Source organism: Natrix helvetica, assembly GCF_964273705.1.
Source record: "Natrix helvetica genome assembly, chromosome: 13".
In the NCBI taxonomy this organism is placed as follows: Eukaryota; Metazoa; Chordata; class Lepidosauria; order Squamata; family Natricidae; genus Natrix; species Natrix helvetica.
The window spans coordinates 3,742,674-3,758,837 of record NC_138557.1 but is presented as its reverse complement, the minus strand read 5'-3'; the positions used below and the strand labels follow the sequence as shown (position 1 = coordinate 3,758,837).

The 16,164-nt window shown below is 46.7% G+C and overlaps 1 protein-coding gene across 1 annotated transcript in view; it reads left to right on the top strand.

Moving 5' to 3' along the window:
* Positions 1–1,679: 1,679 nt before the first annotated feature.
* Positions 1,680–16,164, top strand: part of RNF216 (ring finger protein 216) — a 34,701-nt gene continuing 20,216 nt past the window's right edge. Inside the window, exons 1-5 of the mRNA XM_081965487.1 lie at positions 1,680–1,806; positions 9,343–9,454; positions 10,320–10,456; positions 13,059–13,859; positions 15,735–15,811. Of these exons, the coding sequence (XP_081821613.1) occupies positions 9,391–9,454; positions 10,320–10,456; positions 13,059–13,859; positions 15,735–15,811 (1,079 nt within the window). The 5' untranslated portion in view covers positions 1,680–1,806; positions 9,343–9,390. The remainder of the gene's footprint in view (positions 1,807–9,342; positions 9,455–10,319; positions 10,457–13,058; positions 13,860–15,734; positions 15,812–16,164) is intronic.

The following is a 16,164-nucleotide window of genomic DNA, read 5'->3' as shown; positions in this document are numbered from 1 at the left end:
CTGTCCAATCAACACTTGGTCAACAAAGAATTCTAAAAAAAAAAAAAGGAAGAATTCCTTCCGATGTTGCCAAAACTGGCTTCGCTTTTTCAATCTCTCCCTGTTTTTGTGGGAAGCGAAACATCTAGGCCAGATGGGCTGCTACTTCCTCCTTCCTCTGGTTGAACAAACATGCCCTTGTGACCAACTTTAAACCTTAGCCTGTGGCAAAACAATACCCTGGCAAGTTGCTCAATTGGCCAGACTAATGTTGCACTCCTTTCAAGCCATTGGGCCTGGAGCTGTTTGGTTGCCTCTGGCTCTCACCTTCGTACGTGGGGTAAAAGGTAATACGTGATCCATTTGAACACGTCGCTGTGGTTATTTTTGCTTCCCCTGTGGCCAAGGACTTGCAAAGTCCTTCCAGGCTGCACAATGGATGGCTCGGGTCCAAATCTTCCTTTGACGTAAAACGTTCACTGCCAGCAAAAGGGCAAAAAAATCCCTGTGCTTTTCACCTAGGTACATGATCCATTTTCTGGAGTGACCCAAAATACTCCAGTGTTTTCCAATCTTGGCAACTAGAATAGAATACTTGGAAGGGACCTTGGAGGTCTTCTAGTCCAACTCCCTGCTCAGGCAGGAGACCCTACACCACTTCAGACAAATGGATATCCAACATCTTCTTAAAAACGTCCAGTGTTGGAGTATTCACAACTTCTGGAGGCAAGTTGTTCCACTGATTGATTGTTCTCATTATCAGGAAATTTCTCCCTAGTTCTAAGTTGCTTCTCTCCTTGATTAGTTTGCACGCATTGCTTCTTGTTCTACCCTCAGATGCTTTGGAGAACAGCTTGACTCCCTCTTTTTATTTTAAGATGCATGGACTTCAACTCCCACAATTCCCCAGCCAGCATTGTTGAATCACATCAAGACAGGCTCCTGTCTGTGAACTTTCTCATTTTCCCAGAAGCAGTGAGTTTAATTTTAAATCACTTCCTTTCCGGAATTGCTCCAGTCAATATTAGTTTTTTATCTTTGAATGCCACCTAGTGGATAACATGTTGGGGAAAATATATATAGGCTATCATACACTGAAACATTGATGCTAACCGAATGGGGAAGGCAGCAGCTGCAGCTTGAATGCTGAATGTCCTGGCAATTTTAAAGAAGCATGGATAAGCCATGTATTCCATCAGGGATTCTGTGCGTTGAAATCCACATATCTTGAAGTCACCAAGATTCCTAGCTGGGGAATTCTGGGAGTTGAAGTCCACGCATTTTAAAGTCATCAAGGTTGCTGGCTGGGGAATTCTGGGATTTGAGGTCCACCCATTGACTTCAAGCCACCTCCAAGCTATACTATATAAACATGACAAAAATATAAATAAATAAAGCAGATAAAGATGGAGATAGGTAGAGATAGATTAGGTAGAAGACACAAAGATGATGGATGGATGGATAGATAGATAAATAAGGTCACGTGACGGCCGCTTCTCTCTCTATGGTGCGGCGGGGAGGGTGGGGGGGGAGAGAAGGAGGAGGGTGCGCCTCTCCCTCCGCGCGGCTCTATGGCCCGGTCAGGCTCCCGGACCCGACCCCTCCGGCGGCCGGTCACGTGGAAAGGGGAGGGCGGCGCTGCGTGACGCGCCCGGCGGGGGGGGGTGAAGAGGGAGGGAGGGAGGGGGCGGCGCCGAGGAGGGAGGAAGCCGGAAGCGCCGGAGCCGCGCGTGGGGGTGGGGGGGTCGGGCCGGAGCGCGAGGGGCAGGCCGGCCTGCGAAGGGCCGCACGGGGCAGCCGGCCAGGGAGCGAGCGGGGCAGCGGGCGGTGAGTGAGGGAAGGAGGGGGGGAGGGGGTCTCTTTCTTTCCCGGGGGAGGGGGTCTTGCTTTCCCCCTTCCTCACCTTTCCTGGGGGGGTCTTCCCCGCCACCCCACCCCCCATTTCTTGGGGTCCTTCCGCTTCTCCTTTTCCTGGGGAGGGGTCTCCTCCTCTTCCTTCCCCGTCCGCTCTGCTTCCTTTTATGGGGAGGGGGTCTTGTCCCTTCCTAAGGGGTCTCCCGTCGTCCCCTTCCTTTCCTTGGGGGGGAGGGGTCTTCCCCCATCTTGTGCCTCTCCTTTCCCGGAGAGGGGTCTCCCCCTTTCCTTTCCTTTCCTTTCCTTTCCTTGGGGGTGGGTGGGGGGGGTCTTCAGTTCCCCTCCCCCTCCAATTCTGGTATGGGGAGAGGTCTTCTCTTCCCACTTGCTTGCCCTTCCTAAGGGGTCTTCCCCTCCGATTCTTTTCCTGTGTGTGTGTGTGGGGGGGTGTTTCTCTTCCTTCCCTGCCCTCTCCTTTTATTGAGGGAGGGTCTTTTCTCCCCCCCCTTGTTCCCTTCCTTTCCTGGGTAGGGGGGTGTCTTCTCTTCCCTCTCTTTCCCATTCCATTTCTGGGGAAGGGTTTTTTCCTCTCCCCCCCTCCTTTCCTGGCCTCCCTCTGCCCTACTTTCCAGACTTGGCAGCCCGGGGAGGGGGCTCTTTTCCCTCCCCTCCCCTTTTTCTCAGAGGTTTGCCTCTCCTTCCCTCTCCCCTCCCCAATGTTTAATCACCCCCACCCCAAATATTGTTTTTTCCACTGTTTGTTTATTCTCCCCCCCCCTTTGATTGACATGTGGGCTTCCCCCTCAGCCCCCTGAAGTTCACCCCTTTCCCCCCTCTCTCTCCACCCCCATCCCTGCCCCCCTTTGGCTTTCTTTCTCTCTTCCTTATAGGAAAAACAATACCTCCCCCTCCCCAAAAAAAGCTAATCCCGTCTCCTTTTCATATCACTTTCTCTTCCGCTTTGCAAGTTTCGCTGGTTTGATTTCTTTGCTCTCCCTTGATTTTCAACAGCATTGCCCCCTCTCGGCCCCCTCCCCTTTAGGCCTTTCTCTGCCCCTTCCTGGCATGTGGCTTCAGGAGTCTCCACCGTCCCCCACCCTACAAGGCTTTCAAGAGGGGAGGGGGGGCTGGTGGATGGCCCAGCAACTGTTTCTCTTATCAACAGCTGAGTCTCAGATTCAAATCCTGATGCTTTTCACCCTGGGGCTAAAGCAAGACCAGGAATCTCTTTCTGGGGTTTAGAGCCACCCAGATGTGGGTCTGGCCTGCTGTAAACTGACTTTCTATGTTTTTGGCATCCTGACCGTCTCGGATTGGTTCTCCTCTGGACCTTTTATCCTTGTTTAACTTTCTTTGCTGGCTAAATTGGTGTTGGCTGACTTGATTGGGAAAGAAACCTTTATCGTTTATATTGGAGTTTGCTCCTAGTTTAAGGTAAAGGTTCCCTTCGCACAGATGTGCTAGTCGTTCCTGACTCTAGGGGGCAGTCCTCATCTCCGTTTCAAAGCCGAAGAGCCAGCGCTGTCCGAAGACGTCTCCGTGATCATGTGGCCGGCATGACTCAACACCGAAGGCGCACGGAACGCTGTTCCCTTCCCACAAAAGGTGGTTCCTATTTTTCTACTTGAATTTTTTATGTGCTTTCGAACTGCTAGGTTGGCAGAAGCTGGGACAAGTCACGGGAGCTCACTCCATTACGCAGGGCTAGGGATTCGAACCGCTGACCTTTCGGATCGACAAGCTCAGCAGCGACTGAGCCACCTCGTCCCCCAGCTCCTGGCTTTACAGCTGCTTTAATCTATGTCCAATTCCCGAGGGATTCGATACTAACCGAAATGACTCGGAGATCTGAAATGTATGGCTTCAACCTCCCCAATTGAAGACAGTACAGGTAGCCCTCGACTTGCAGCAGTTCATTCAGCGACCGTTCGAAGTTACGACGGCACTGGAAAAAGGGACTCTGGACCATTTTTCACACTGGGTTTACATTTGAATGCTTGACAGCTGACTCGCCTCAATGACGGTGGCAGTTGTCCTGGAGTCACGCAATTCCCCCCCCCCTTTTTTTACGACCTTCCGACAAAAGTCGTCGAGGACACTAGGTTCACTTAACAACCGCGTGACTCATTTACCAACTGAAATGGTTCCATCGGCCAAGGTGGCAAAAAACAAACAAACATCGTAACGTGGGACAAAACTTCACTTAACAACATCAGTTTTTAGTTGTGAGTCGTAAGTTAACCCAGGTTGCTAATTTTGAAAAACCGACACATAGCCCAGGGCCTAGTAGTCTGAAGGACTGCCTCCCATCCCTTCGGGGGTCTCCAGGCCAAAATGTTTCATGGACTTTCCAAATCCTTCTGATCTCTTGAAACAGTGTGGGAAAACTCCCGAGAACTATTTTTTTTTATTAAAAAAAAATCAGGTTTGAATTCTTCATTAACATTTGCCTTCATTTACCTTTTGGGACTCATGGCTCAGTGGCTAAGATGCTCAGTGGCTTAGATCAGAAAGGTCGGCAGTTTGGCGGTTCGAATCCCTAGTGCCGCGTAACGGAGTGAGCTCCTGTTACTTGTCCCAGCTTCTGCCAACCTAGCAGTTCGAAAGCAGGTAAAAAATGCGAGTAGAAAAATAGGAACCACCTTTGGTGAGAAGGGAACAGTGTTCCGTGCCCCTTTGGCGTCTAGTCGTGCCCGCCACATGACCATGGAGACGTCTTCGGACAGCGCTGGCTCTTCGGCTTTGAGCACTGCTGCCCCTTAGAGTCAGGAACGACTAGTACATACATGCAGGGGGAACCTTTACTTACCTTTCAGGGTTTTAATTGGGGTTCGCACCCACTTGAATGTAAATTTGGATTATCAGTTCAACAAATCAGACATCCAACTTTGTTTCTTTTTACTTTTTTTTTTTTTTTGGCCACATGTCTGCTCGTCCTCCAAACCATATTGCTCTTTTTCCATTTATGGAATGGCTCTTCGAACTGTCCCTTTAACGTCTCTCTCCCACCTGTTCTCTCCCTTTCCTGTTTTCTCCCCCTCCCCATCGCACAAGCTCCTTTTTCTCCCCCCCCCTTTCCTTCCTTCTCTAAGACGGTCTTTTGCTTCTCCTTGGAAAGTCATTCATGGAGATTAAGAGAATAAATTTCCTGGTTTGTAATTGCTGGCAGGGACAAAGTCCGCTTACCTGCAAATCTAGTTTTGTGTGCAATGAAAACACAACCTGCAGCCTGCCCATCTGAATGTTTTTTGGGGGGAGTAGGGGTGGTGGAGGAAGGTAAATGGCAGGAATTTTTTTTGGGGGGGGTGGGGGGAACGACAGAAGAGGCAGGCAGATCCTGAAATTGTCTGTTACCTGTTGTGAGAATAACATGGGCGAAATGGACTTAAACTGAGATGGTTTGTAGGAATTTTCTAGTCCCAGCCTTGTAGATTTGGGATATGAGGGGTTTTCTTCCTTATCCTTGGGAATCAGCAGTGAGCACCATAATATTGGGAGGGGGGGGCGTGTATGTTTGTGTGTGTACGTGTGATTGAGCTCTGCAGACTTCAGATGCAGCTTTGAATTTGACATTTGTAAGTTGTTTGCTATTAATTGTGTTAGTAAATATGCCTCAAGCGGTTCTCAACTTAGAACAGTTGGTTCAAAGTTACAGCGCCCCAGAAAAAAAGTGACTGATGACCATTTTTTCACACAGTTGTAGCGTCCCCCTGGTCATGTGATCAGAATTCATATGCTTGGTAACTGCCTCGTATTTATGACGGTTGCAGTGTCACCTGATTTCCTTTTGGCAACATTCTGTCGAGCCAAGTCAATGGGGAAGCCAGATTCGCTTAACAACCGGGTTCTTAACTAAACCAGAGCAACGATTCACTTAACAACCGTGGCAGGAAAGATGGCAAAAGGGAGCAAAACTCACTTAACAAATGTCTTGCTCGACAACAGAGATTTGGGGCTCCGTTGGGGTCGTAAGTCGAGGACTGCCTGCTGTATAAAAACCATATCCTTTGAATGAGCTTTATGTCATTTCAGCAAATTATCTTTGGTAACTTTTGTCGATGGTGGGAATGCGTTGGGAGATTTTAAAATATATTTCAGCACACGGCGGCCATCAATAGGCAGGGGGTTGGACTAGAAGACCTCCAAGGTCCCTTCCAACTCTGCTATTGTATATTGTATGATCACAGTACCACTGAATTATCAATAAGTCAGTTTAAATGTCCCTATTGCGAGGGTGGTCTGTGTATGCTAAGATTCTTTTTTTCCCCCCTCTCTGCGCTGATAGAAAAACCGAATTCCTGATCCACCCTTCTAAAAGATGAGTTTGGCCACAGTTTAGATTCTGGAGGAAGTTGTGAGCTGCTGTCACAAGGAAGATTCTTGAACTGTGTCCTCTTGAACTTTCTATTCCTTTCGGAAGGAATCTGTTGCACGGGCTTCTTGGAACCGTTTTCGGTTTCTCGTTAGAGCTGGGGAGAATTTTTTTGCATTCAGGGTAATCGATCCCAGGGGCATCCAGTCCTGGCAACTTCCTTCGACCGGTCGGTGGTGAAACATTTTTTGATTGTGGCCTAACGAATCAAGAGATTTTCCCTTAAAAAGTTCTTTCTGCGTGTATTCCAGGGAAAAAAAGAAATAGATAAATAGATGTTTTGGTCGCCACGATGTAGAAAAGATGTGGAGACTCTAGAAAGAGTGCAGAGAAGAGCAACAAAAGTGATTAGGAGACTGGAGGCTAAAACATATGAAGAACAGTTGCAGGAACTGGGTATGTCCAGTTTAATGAAAAGAAGGACTAGGGGAGACATGATAGCAGTCTTCCAATATCTCAGGGGTTGCCCCAAAGAAGAGGGAGCCAAGCTATTCTCCAAGGCACCTGAGGGCAGGATGAGAAGCAATGGGTGGAAACTAATCAAGGAGAGAAATTAGGAGAAATTTCCTGACAGTGAGAACAATTAATCAGTGGAACAAGTTACCTCCAGAAGTTGTGAATGCTCCAACACTGGAAGTGTTTAAGAAGATGTTGGATAACCATTTGTCTGAAGTTGTGTAAGATCTCCTGCTTAAGCAGGGGGTTGGACTAGAAGACCTCCAACGTCCCTTCCAACTCTGTTTATTCTATATTCTATTCCATTCTATATTCTATTCTATATTTCACTCTCCTATATTCTATTCTAAGATAAAGGTCAGTGGATGGGTCTCTTGTATTTTATGCCCCCCCTCACCCTCCCCCTGTGCCTGACTCTCTCTCCTCTGCCTCTGGGAAGGATTTTATTTCCACCCAAACAGATGCTGGTCTTTTGAAACGAAGGCCGGCGTTGTCGGGCCTGGAATCTGACGATGGGGCTGGTGTCATGGAACAGTTCTGAGTAGAAGTTTGCTGCAGGCTTTTGGCAATGAGAGCAGAGTTGAAACGGCCCAGGAGTGTCTTTCCCAGCCAGCCGTTTATCAGTTCAGATCCATGTGTCATATTTCAATTATAACCTCTCTCTTTTTGCATTGAGTCTTCTCCTGCTCATATACGCCCATACACTGACAGAGACCAAATACGTCCCTGGAGGGGGGACCCCCGAAAAAGTCATGGTGTGGAGCCTTTTAGCAGCTGTGGCTAGGAAGAAGGAGCTAAGGCAGTATCTGAATAGAATGGAATAGAATAGAATAGAAGAATAGGATGGAAAATGGAACAGCATAGATAATACAATAGAACAGAGAATGGAATGGAATAGAGAATAGAATAGAAGAATAGAATGGAAAATAGAATAGCATAGAGAATAGAATAGAGAATACGACAGAATAGAGAATAGAATATAGAATAAAATAGAATAGAAGAACAGAATGGAAAATAGAACAGAATGGAAAATAGAATAGAATAGGGAATGGAATAAAGAATAGAATAGAAGAATGGAATGAATAGAATAGAAGAATAGAATAGAATAGAATAGAGAATGGAATAGAATGGAAAATAGAATAGAATATAGAATAGAATAGAATGGAAAATAGACTATAGAATAGAAGAATAGAATGGAAAATAGAATAGAATGGAAAATAGAATAGAATGGAAAACAGAATAGAATTCTTTATTAGCCAAGTGTGATTGGACACACAAGGAATTTGTCTCTGGTGCAAATGCTCTCAGTTTGCATAAAAAGAAAAGATACATTCGTCAGGAATCTTAAGGTACAGCACTTAATGATAGTCATAGGCTACAAAGAAGCAATCAGGAAACAGTATCAATATAAATCAATATAAGGATACAAGTGACAAAGTTACAGTGCTACAGTCATAAGTGGGAGGAGATGGGGGGATAGGAACGATGAGAAGACGAATAGTAATGCAGACTTAGTGAATAGTTTGACAGTGGTAATTATTTGTTTAGCAGAGTGATGTGGTTCAGGGAAAAACTGTCCCTGTGTCTAGTTGTTCGGGTGTGCAGTACCTATAGTGTCATTTTGAGGGTAGAAGTTGAAACAATTTATGTTCAGGATGCGAGAGGTCTGTAGATATTTTCTCAGCCCTCTTTTTGACTCGTGCAATATACTGGTCCTCAACGGAAGGCAGGTTGGTAGCTCTTGTTTTTCTTGCAGTTCTGATTACCCTCTGAAGTCTCCGTCTGTCTTGTTGGGTTGCAGAGCCAAACCAGACAGTTATGGAGGTGCAGAGGACAGACTCAATAATTCCTCTGTAGAACAGAATCAGCAGCTCTTTAGGCAGTTTGAGCTTCCTGAGTTGGCGCAGAAAGAACATTAAAGCTCATTTAGGCTCGCAAAACCAGAGCAGAAACAGTGGTTGCAAAAAACGAGGCTTGCTGTGTATGTATGTGTGTTGTGTGTATGGTTTATAAACCACAACTACAGGTAGTCCTCTACTCCCCTTTCGGCACAATTGAGGCCAAGATTTCCATTGCTAAGCAAGACTCATTTGTTAAGTGAGTTTTACCCCATTTGTACAACCTTTCTTGCCACCATTGTTAAGTGACTCACTGCAGTTGTTAAAAGTGAACCTGCCCCAAAAGGAGATCAAATAACCCTGGGATGCTACAACCGTCATAAATATGAGTCCATTGCCGAGCGTCTGAATTTCGTTCACGGAGAAGCTGTGACGAATGTAAGCTGTGAAAAATGGAAATAAGAAAAAGAAGAGAGGGATAGAGGAAGGGAAGGGAGGGAAGGAAGGATGAAGAGAGGAAGGAAAAGGGGGAAGGAAAAGAGTAGGGAGGAAAAAGGAAGGAAACCATCCATCCATAGTGATACAGTTGTTAGAATGCAGTATTGCAGACTAATTCTGCCCACTGCCAGGAGTTCGATCCTGACCGGCTCCATCCTTCCATTCTTCCGAGTTAGGTCAAATGACCCAGATTGTTGGGGGTAAGAGGCTGACTCTGTAAACCGCTTAGGGAGGACTGTGAGGTACCGTGAAGCGGTGTATAAGTCTAAGGGCTCTTCCTCTTGAGACTGCAGTAACAAGCTCACACAAAGCCGTGTGGTCAAACAGTCCTTCTACCTTTTCCAGGGGCTCCTGACCAAGCGGATGTCATGCTCAGGTGCGTAACCTTTTAACATGGAAGACGGAGGTCAGAAAGAAGTAATCGACTTGAATAGTTTCCGGAGCCATCGAGGAAAAGGTAAGTTCTCAGGAAGTTCTCACCTTCTGACCCCTGGAATTTAGCTTAGCACAGCACAGCACTGAAATTAGAACTGGAATACAATTAGAATTAGAATAGAAATAGACTAAGGAATTGAATTGAATTGAATTTTTTTTTGGCCAAGTGTGATTGGACACACAAGGAATTTGTCTTTGGTGCAAATGCTCTCCGTGTACATAAAAAGACAAGATACATTCGTCACGAATCATAAGATACACTTGATGATTGGTGATAGGGTACAAAGAAGCAATCAGGAAAAACTATCGATATGAATCAATATAAGGATACAAGCGACAAAGTTACAGTCATACAGTCATAAATGTGAGGTGATAGGAACGATGAGAAGACTAATAGTAACGTAGATTGAATAGTTTGACAAGAGACGAGGGAATTATTTGTTTAGCAGAGTGATGGCGTTTGGGGGAAAACCTATCCTTGTGTCTTACTTGTCTTGGTATGCGGTGCTCTATAGCGTCGTTTTGAGGGTAGGAGTTGAAACTATTTATGTCCAGGATGCGAGGGGTCTGTAGATATTTTCCCAGCCCCCTTTTTGACTCCTGCAGTATACCTCAATGGAAGGCAGGTTGGTAACAATTGGTTTTACTATTGTTATTTCCGTTATTAAGCAAGGTGGGAGGCAAAGTGCCTTGCGCAAGGAATTCTGGGAGTTGAAGTCCGCATGCACGATGAGCCGCCCACCTCTGTCCTGGGAGTTCCCCTCCTGCCTTATTTCCATGCAAGCTCAGGCCACTTATTTCCGTCTGGAGTCGGACGGAGGGAGAGAATGTGTAGTTACAAGCTGCCGCTAACCTTCAGCTGGCTGATGGGCTTGTCCTCCCTCCAGATAGGATTAACCACCGAGACGAGGGACTCATCACTATATCGGACTCCTCGGACGAAGACTTGCCTGTGATGTTGGACACACCCGTTCGCCAGCAGTGGGAAGACGAGGATGATGAAGACGTGGTCATCTTGATGGAGGTAAGTCCTCCCTCTTCTGTCTCAGGGGTCACCAACCTCAGGGACGAGGAGAAGAAGAATTATGAGTTTCTCCATGGTGTTTTCTTTAAAAAAATCTGGTCAACAGTGCAGAAAACAAAACAAAGGGAAAAAAAAACTCTTGTTCTTTCTCTGGCAATTTGGTAAAGGAGCTGAGCCTGTTTTCCAGCGATGAGTTTCATAACTCCTGAATACTCTGAGCTCAGCGCCTTCCTGGTTTTTGTACGTTTTCCAAATAGGCTGCAGCTAAAATTGGGTTTTATCTTATACTAATAATTGTGGCTAGGGGACGCGGTGGCTCAGGGACTAAGACACTGAGCTTGTTCATCAGAAAGGTCAGTAGTTCGGCAGTTCGAATCCCTAGCGCCACATCACGGAGTGAGCTCCCGTTACTTTTCCCAGCTTCTGCCAACCTCGCAGTTCGAAAGCACATAAAAAATGCAAGCAGAAAAATAGGAACCACCTTTGATGGGAAGGGAACAGCGTTCCGTGCACCTTCGGCGTTGAGTCATGCCGGCCACATGACCACGGAGACGTCTTCGGACAGTGCTGGCTCTTCGGCTTTGAAACGGAGATGAGCACCGCCCCCTAGTGTCGGGAACGACTAGCACACATGTGCGAGGGGAACCTTTACCTTTAATAATTGTGGCTAAGCTTTCATTATTAAACCACAGTGTGTTTGAGGAATGTCCCAAGGCTTAAAGCCAAACACAGTTTCCCCCCTGCATTCTTTAAATGCCAGGTTGCTGTTTTCCAGCTGCTTTAAATGTTCTTTAAACCGATGAGAGGTTTATTACCCCAAATTCATTACATGCATCCCCAGCCGCTTTTGATTCTCTCCTGTGAGATATTTTTGACAAGTGGGAGCTGTTGGACCACAAGGGCAAAGTTATAATTTGAAGTATTTTTATTATACAGTTTTCTTCATTATGCACCATAGTTCCATCTTTGCAACAGCGATGTATCAGTTATACCCACAGTTTTTTACATTATCATCTAATATATATTATCCTATTTGTAATTCTTGTTTCCCTATGTCTAACATACATCTCTATATAATTATCATTCTAAATATTTTGTTTTACATTTTTATAACGTCTTACCATAATATTATTTACAGTATGTATTCTTCTATCTATCATTATACTTATACTTATTTCTGATTGCCAATTCGTTAATCATCTTTCATTGTTAATTTTCTAATTTTTGCACCTGCTGTCAATTACACCATACATCCCAAATTAAATAATATTCTGTTTCTCCTTTGCCTTTAATTTCCATTGTCAACCTGTCCATCTCAGCGCAATCTAATATTTTTTTATGACCATTTCCTCTGTGGGTATATTTCCATTTTTCCAATTTTGAGCATACGCTATTCTAGCCGCTGTTATTACGTGTAGTATTAAGTATTGGGTTTTTAAAAAAATATTTCCCTGTTAATATGCCTAATAGAAATAGCTCTGCCTTTAATTCTATTTGTTGTTTTACCGTTTCCTCTGGCCACTTTTTAATCCTTATCCAATACTTTTTTGCTGATGGACAGGTCCACCACATGTGGTAATATGTTCCTTGTGTCTGCTTGCATTTCCAACACTCTGGTGATCTGTTTGGGAGCATTTTTGCTAATCTTGCAAAAAAATCATTACGTGCCTCCCAGCCGCTTTGGATTCTTTCCTCTGAGATATTTTGATAAGTGGGAGCTGGCTGGGCCAGAAGGTCAAAAGTTATAATTTGAAAGGGCTGCCACAAACAAGGTTGCGTTTTTTGTGTTGCTGGGCATTTTGTTTTGTTTGGTTCCAGAGGAAATTAAGATGATCCAGGTAGCGTAAATTCCTAATTATCTTTTGGGACGTAAAGGTTTATTTGCGGTCCTGAGAAATAAAATCCCCCATTTCATCTAGGAGAGCATTATGTTTTTTAGTGAAAGCCTCTGCCTCCACAACTGTGTTAATTCTAATTCTGCTGCCCTCCCAGAAAATCAACATGCCTTCTGGTAATAACCACCTAAACCAGACCCCTTTATTATATAATTTTTTTTGCTAAAGAGGAATATTTCTTCCTCTTATCTCTTACTTTCTTTGGAATCTGTTTAAGAATGGTTATTTCTTTATCTTTATATTTTAGTGGTCCCCCCTTTTGAGCTCCTAGAACCTCATCTCTTGTGGTCTTTCTGAGAAATTTAACATGAACTTCCCTTGGAACAAATCCTGCAATCTTAATGACTGCAAATGTGGTCCCAAAATGCAGCAGGGTGATTTCAGGAGAACCTGGCCATTGGAACTCTGAATCAGGGTCTGTGTTTACCTTCAAATGATGGCTAAGCAAGTGGATTTAACTTATGAACTACTTATAATCCTGACAGCTGCCCTTTCTAACCAATATGAGAATGGCTAGGATATGAGATAGCATACAAGATAATCAGGATTTAAATAATAGAAAGTGTGGCAGGCCAAAGACCCAGGAGAAAGCTTGCAGGCCTGACATTGAGTTTGACACCCCTGATCTAGGCAGAGGGATTTTAGACCTAGCCCCTTTTTCTAAAGGAGTGACGCATCTAACCCCTCTCTCTTGCCTCCTTATAAAGACAGCCACCAAGAAATTCCTGCGGCCCAACGTCATCAAGCCCGCCGCCCCCTGGCAAGTTGTTAACAAGACGGGGGAAGGAGGATCGAATGGCGACGTGGTGGCGCTTCCTCACAAAGACCCCAAGGCCAAAGCCCCAACTTCTCCGAGGCTGCCCGGCACCCGCCGGAACTACCTGAAGGCGGGAAGCACGGGACGGGGCAGGCCGAGCAAGGCCGAAGTTTTGGAGTTACCCGATTCTCCGGATCCCGCTGACCCCGGGGAGGTCAGCGGGACAGAGGCTGGCCCCAGCGTGGTTCAGAAGAGAGAGGCGGCTCCCGAGGTCATTAATTTGGAGGAAGTGGGGCCCGATCGGGAGAACCAAGAAGAAGAAGAAAGAGATCGGACGCTTCCACCACAGCTGGCCCCCAAACTTTTCCATTGCGCGAAGGAGAACATGCGGCTGGATCATCCATACTTTCAGCCGGCGAAGGAGGAGGGACGGACTGGGGTCAATCCTCTCCCTTCTCAGCCTGGACCGTTGGAAAGAGAACTTGGGCCTTTGCCAAGGGTGTACCAAGGAGAGATTCCCGGGCCGGCTTTTCCCAGGCCCGAGCCTCAGCAGGATGGGATCCCAGGCCCTGCTTCCCCTCAACTAGCTCACCCCCCAGAGGAAAATGGAGACCAGGAGGCCGTAATGAACGAGCAGGCCGGGCCGGCGTTTCCAGTCCAAGGGTCACTGAATACCAGCTCCGGCGAGCTTCCCAAGCAGACGGCTACTCTGCTGGACAAAGACCTCCTTGTGTTACTCACCCGAGAAACGGTAAGTGTCGCTTGAACCCCGGTGGTTAGGAGGCAGTATTGCAGGCTGACTCTGCCCCACTGCCAGGAGTTTGATCCTGACTGGCTGATGGTAGACTCAATTCATCAGAATAGACCTAAAAGGGAGCTTGGAAGTCTTCTAGGTCAAGCAGGAGACCTTTACACCATTTCTGACAGATGGCAATCCGGTTTCTTCTTGAAAGCTTCCAGGGATGAAGCTCTCACAACTTCCGAAGGCTACTTCTGTTCGATGGGTTGATTGTTCTCACCGTCAGAAAATTGCTCCTTATTTCCAGGTTGAATCTCTCCTTGCTCAGTTTCCATCCATTGTTCCTTGTTTGGCCTTCGGGTGCCTTGGAAAATACCTTGACCCCCTCCTCTGTGTGGCAGCCCCTCAAATATTAGAAGACTGCTATCATGTCTCCCCTGGTCCTTCTCTTCACTAGACTAGCCAGGCCCAGTTCCTGCAGCCGTTCATCATATGTTTTAGTCTCCAGGATGACTCAGCCTTCCGTCCTTCCGAGGTGGGTCAAACGAGGACCCAGATTGTTGGGGGCAAGAGGCTGACTTTGTAAACCACTTAGAGAGGGCTATAAAGCACTGTGAAGCGATATATAAGTCTAAGTGCTATGGGGAAGGAAGGGAGGCAAGGGCCATGGTGATACAGTTATTAGAATGCAGTGTTGCTGGCTGTGCTGACTGGCAGGAGTTCGATCCTGACCGGCTGCAGGTTGACTCAGCCTTCCGTCCTTCCGAGGTGGGTCAAACGAGGACCCAGGTTGTTGAGGGCAACAGGCTGACTCTGTAAACTGCTTAGAGAGGCTGCAAAGCACCGTGAAGCGGTATATAAGTCTAGGTGCTATGGTTATTGCTATTGTACAGCCTGCGGGCAGGACAAGAAGCTTTATCCATGAGAGTTCCACTCTAGAACTATGGAGGAATCTCCTGTCCGTGCGAACAATTCACCAGTGGGAAAGGCTCGTCTCCAGAAATTGTGGGTGCTTCATCACGGGAGTTTTTTTTTTTTTTAAAAGAAGAGATTGGACAGTCCTTTGTCTGAAATGGTGTATAGGGTCTCCTGCTCCAGCAGGGGTTGGAGTAGAAGACCTCCAAGGTGCCTTCCAGCTCTGTTCTTCTGCAATTCCCCCTTGTCAAAAGATCAGTGGCAATAAAGAAACTTTTCTGATCAGATCTGGTTATGGTTCAGATTCCTTGTGCCCCGTTACATTGGATACCCTCTTTCCCCCAAAATAAGACCTCCCCGGATAATATGCCCAATCTGGCTTTGGAGCGCTTGCGCTAAAGTAAGCCCTCCCCGAAAATATTGCAACCCAGTAGCAGCCATGAGGTGACCACGCTCAGCGCCTTCTGCACCCCGAAAATAATAAGGCCCAGCGCTTATTTCGGGGGGTCAAAAGAAAATAAGTCACCCCTGCACCCCAGCCATTCAAGAAATTACTAGCTTCTTGCCCGTCAACTTGTTACCATATTTCCCCGAAAATAAGACAGGGTTTTATTTTTGGGGAAACATGGTAACAATCGACGGGCAAGAAGCTAGTAATTCCTTGAATGGCTGGGGTGCAGGAGTGAGATTCAGCCGGTTCGGTTTGGTTCGAGAGAACCGTTAGCTCTGGTGATTAGGTGGGCCCGCCTGCCTGCCCCTGCGCTTCACTTACCTATATCCTCTCAGCTGATTCGCGCGGCCGAGCAGATTGTGGCGCCTCCGCTGTGGTGCTCCCCAGAGGTAATGTGGGAGGTAGGTTTTGTTAAAACTGCGCAGGCGCGAGCACCGAATTGGTTGTTAAGCAGGAAGGATCCCGCCCCACTGCTGGGGTGCCTGAAGGATTCAACCCCCCCCTTCCTCCTCCTTTTCTAGGAAGCCAGGTTTCCAGATGCAACGAGAGAGTACATCGAAGAGCTGATCCAGAGCAAAAACTGCAACGACTTAAACATGTAAGTGTCAAAAGCTGGGCGGGTCGTCCTTTGTCCTTCGGACAGACAACCTGGCCCAGAACTCGCAAAACTTGTGGCGAGATTTCCCTTCCTTGCAACCCAACAAAAGATGATTCTGGCCTCGTGTCCCGGATCTCTCATCTGAGCCTTTTCTTTTGGTCTAGAGCAGGGGGGGTCACACTTGATTTCATTGAGGGCCGCATCCCTGGTCTAGACTACCAATCGGGTACCCCAAATCTCTTAGCCCCACAACTACCCCCAAGTGCCTGGACGTTGCGGAGCGTTTAAACTGTTTTTAATGTTTGATGGGCAGTGGGGAGGTTCTCCAGAAAGCATCTCTTTCCCATCCCTTT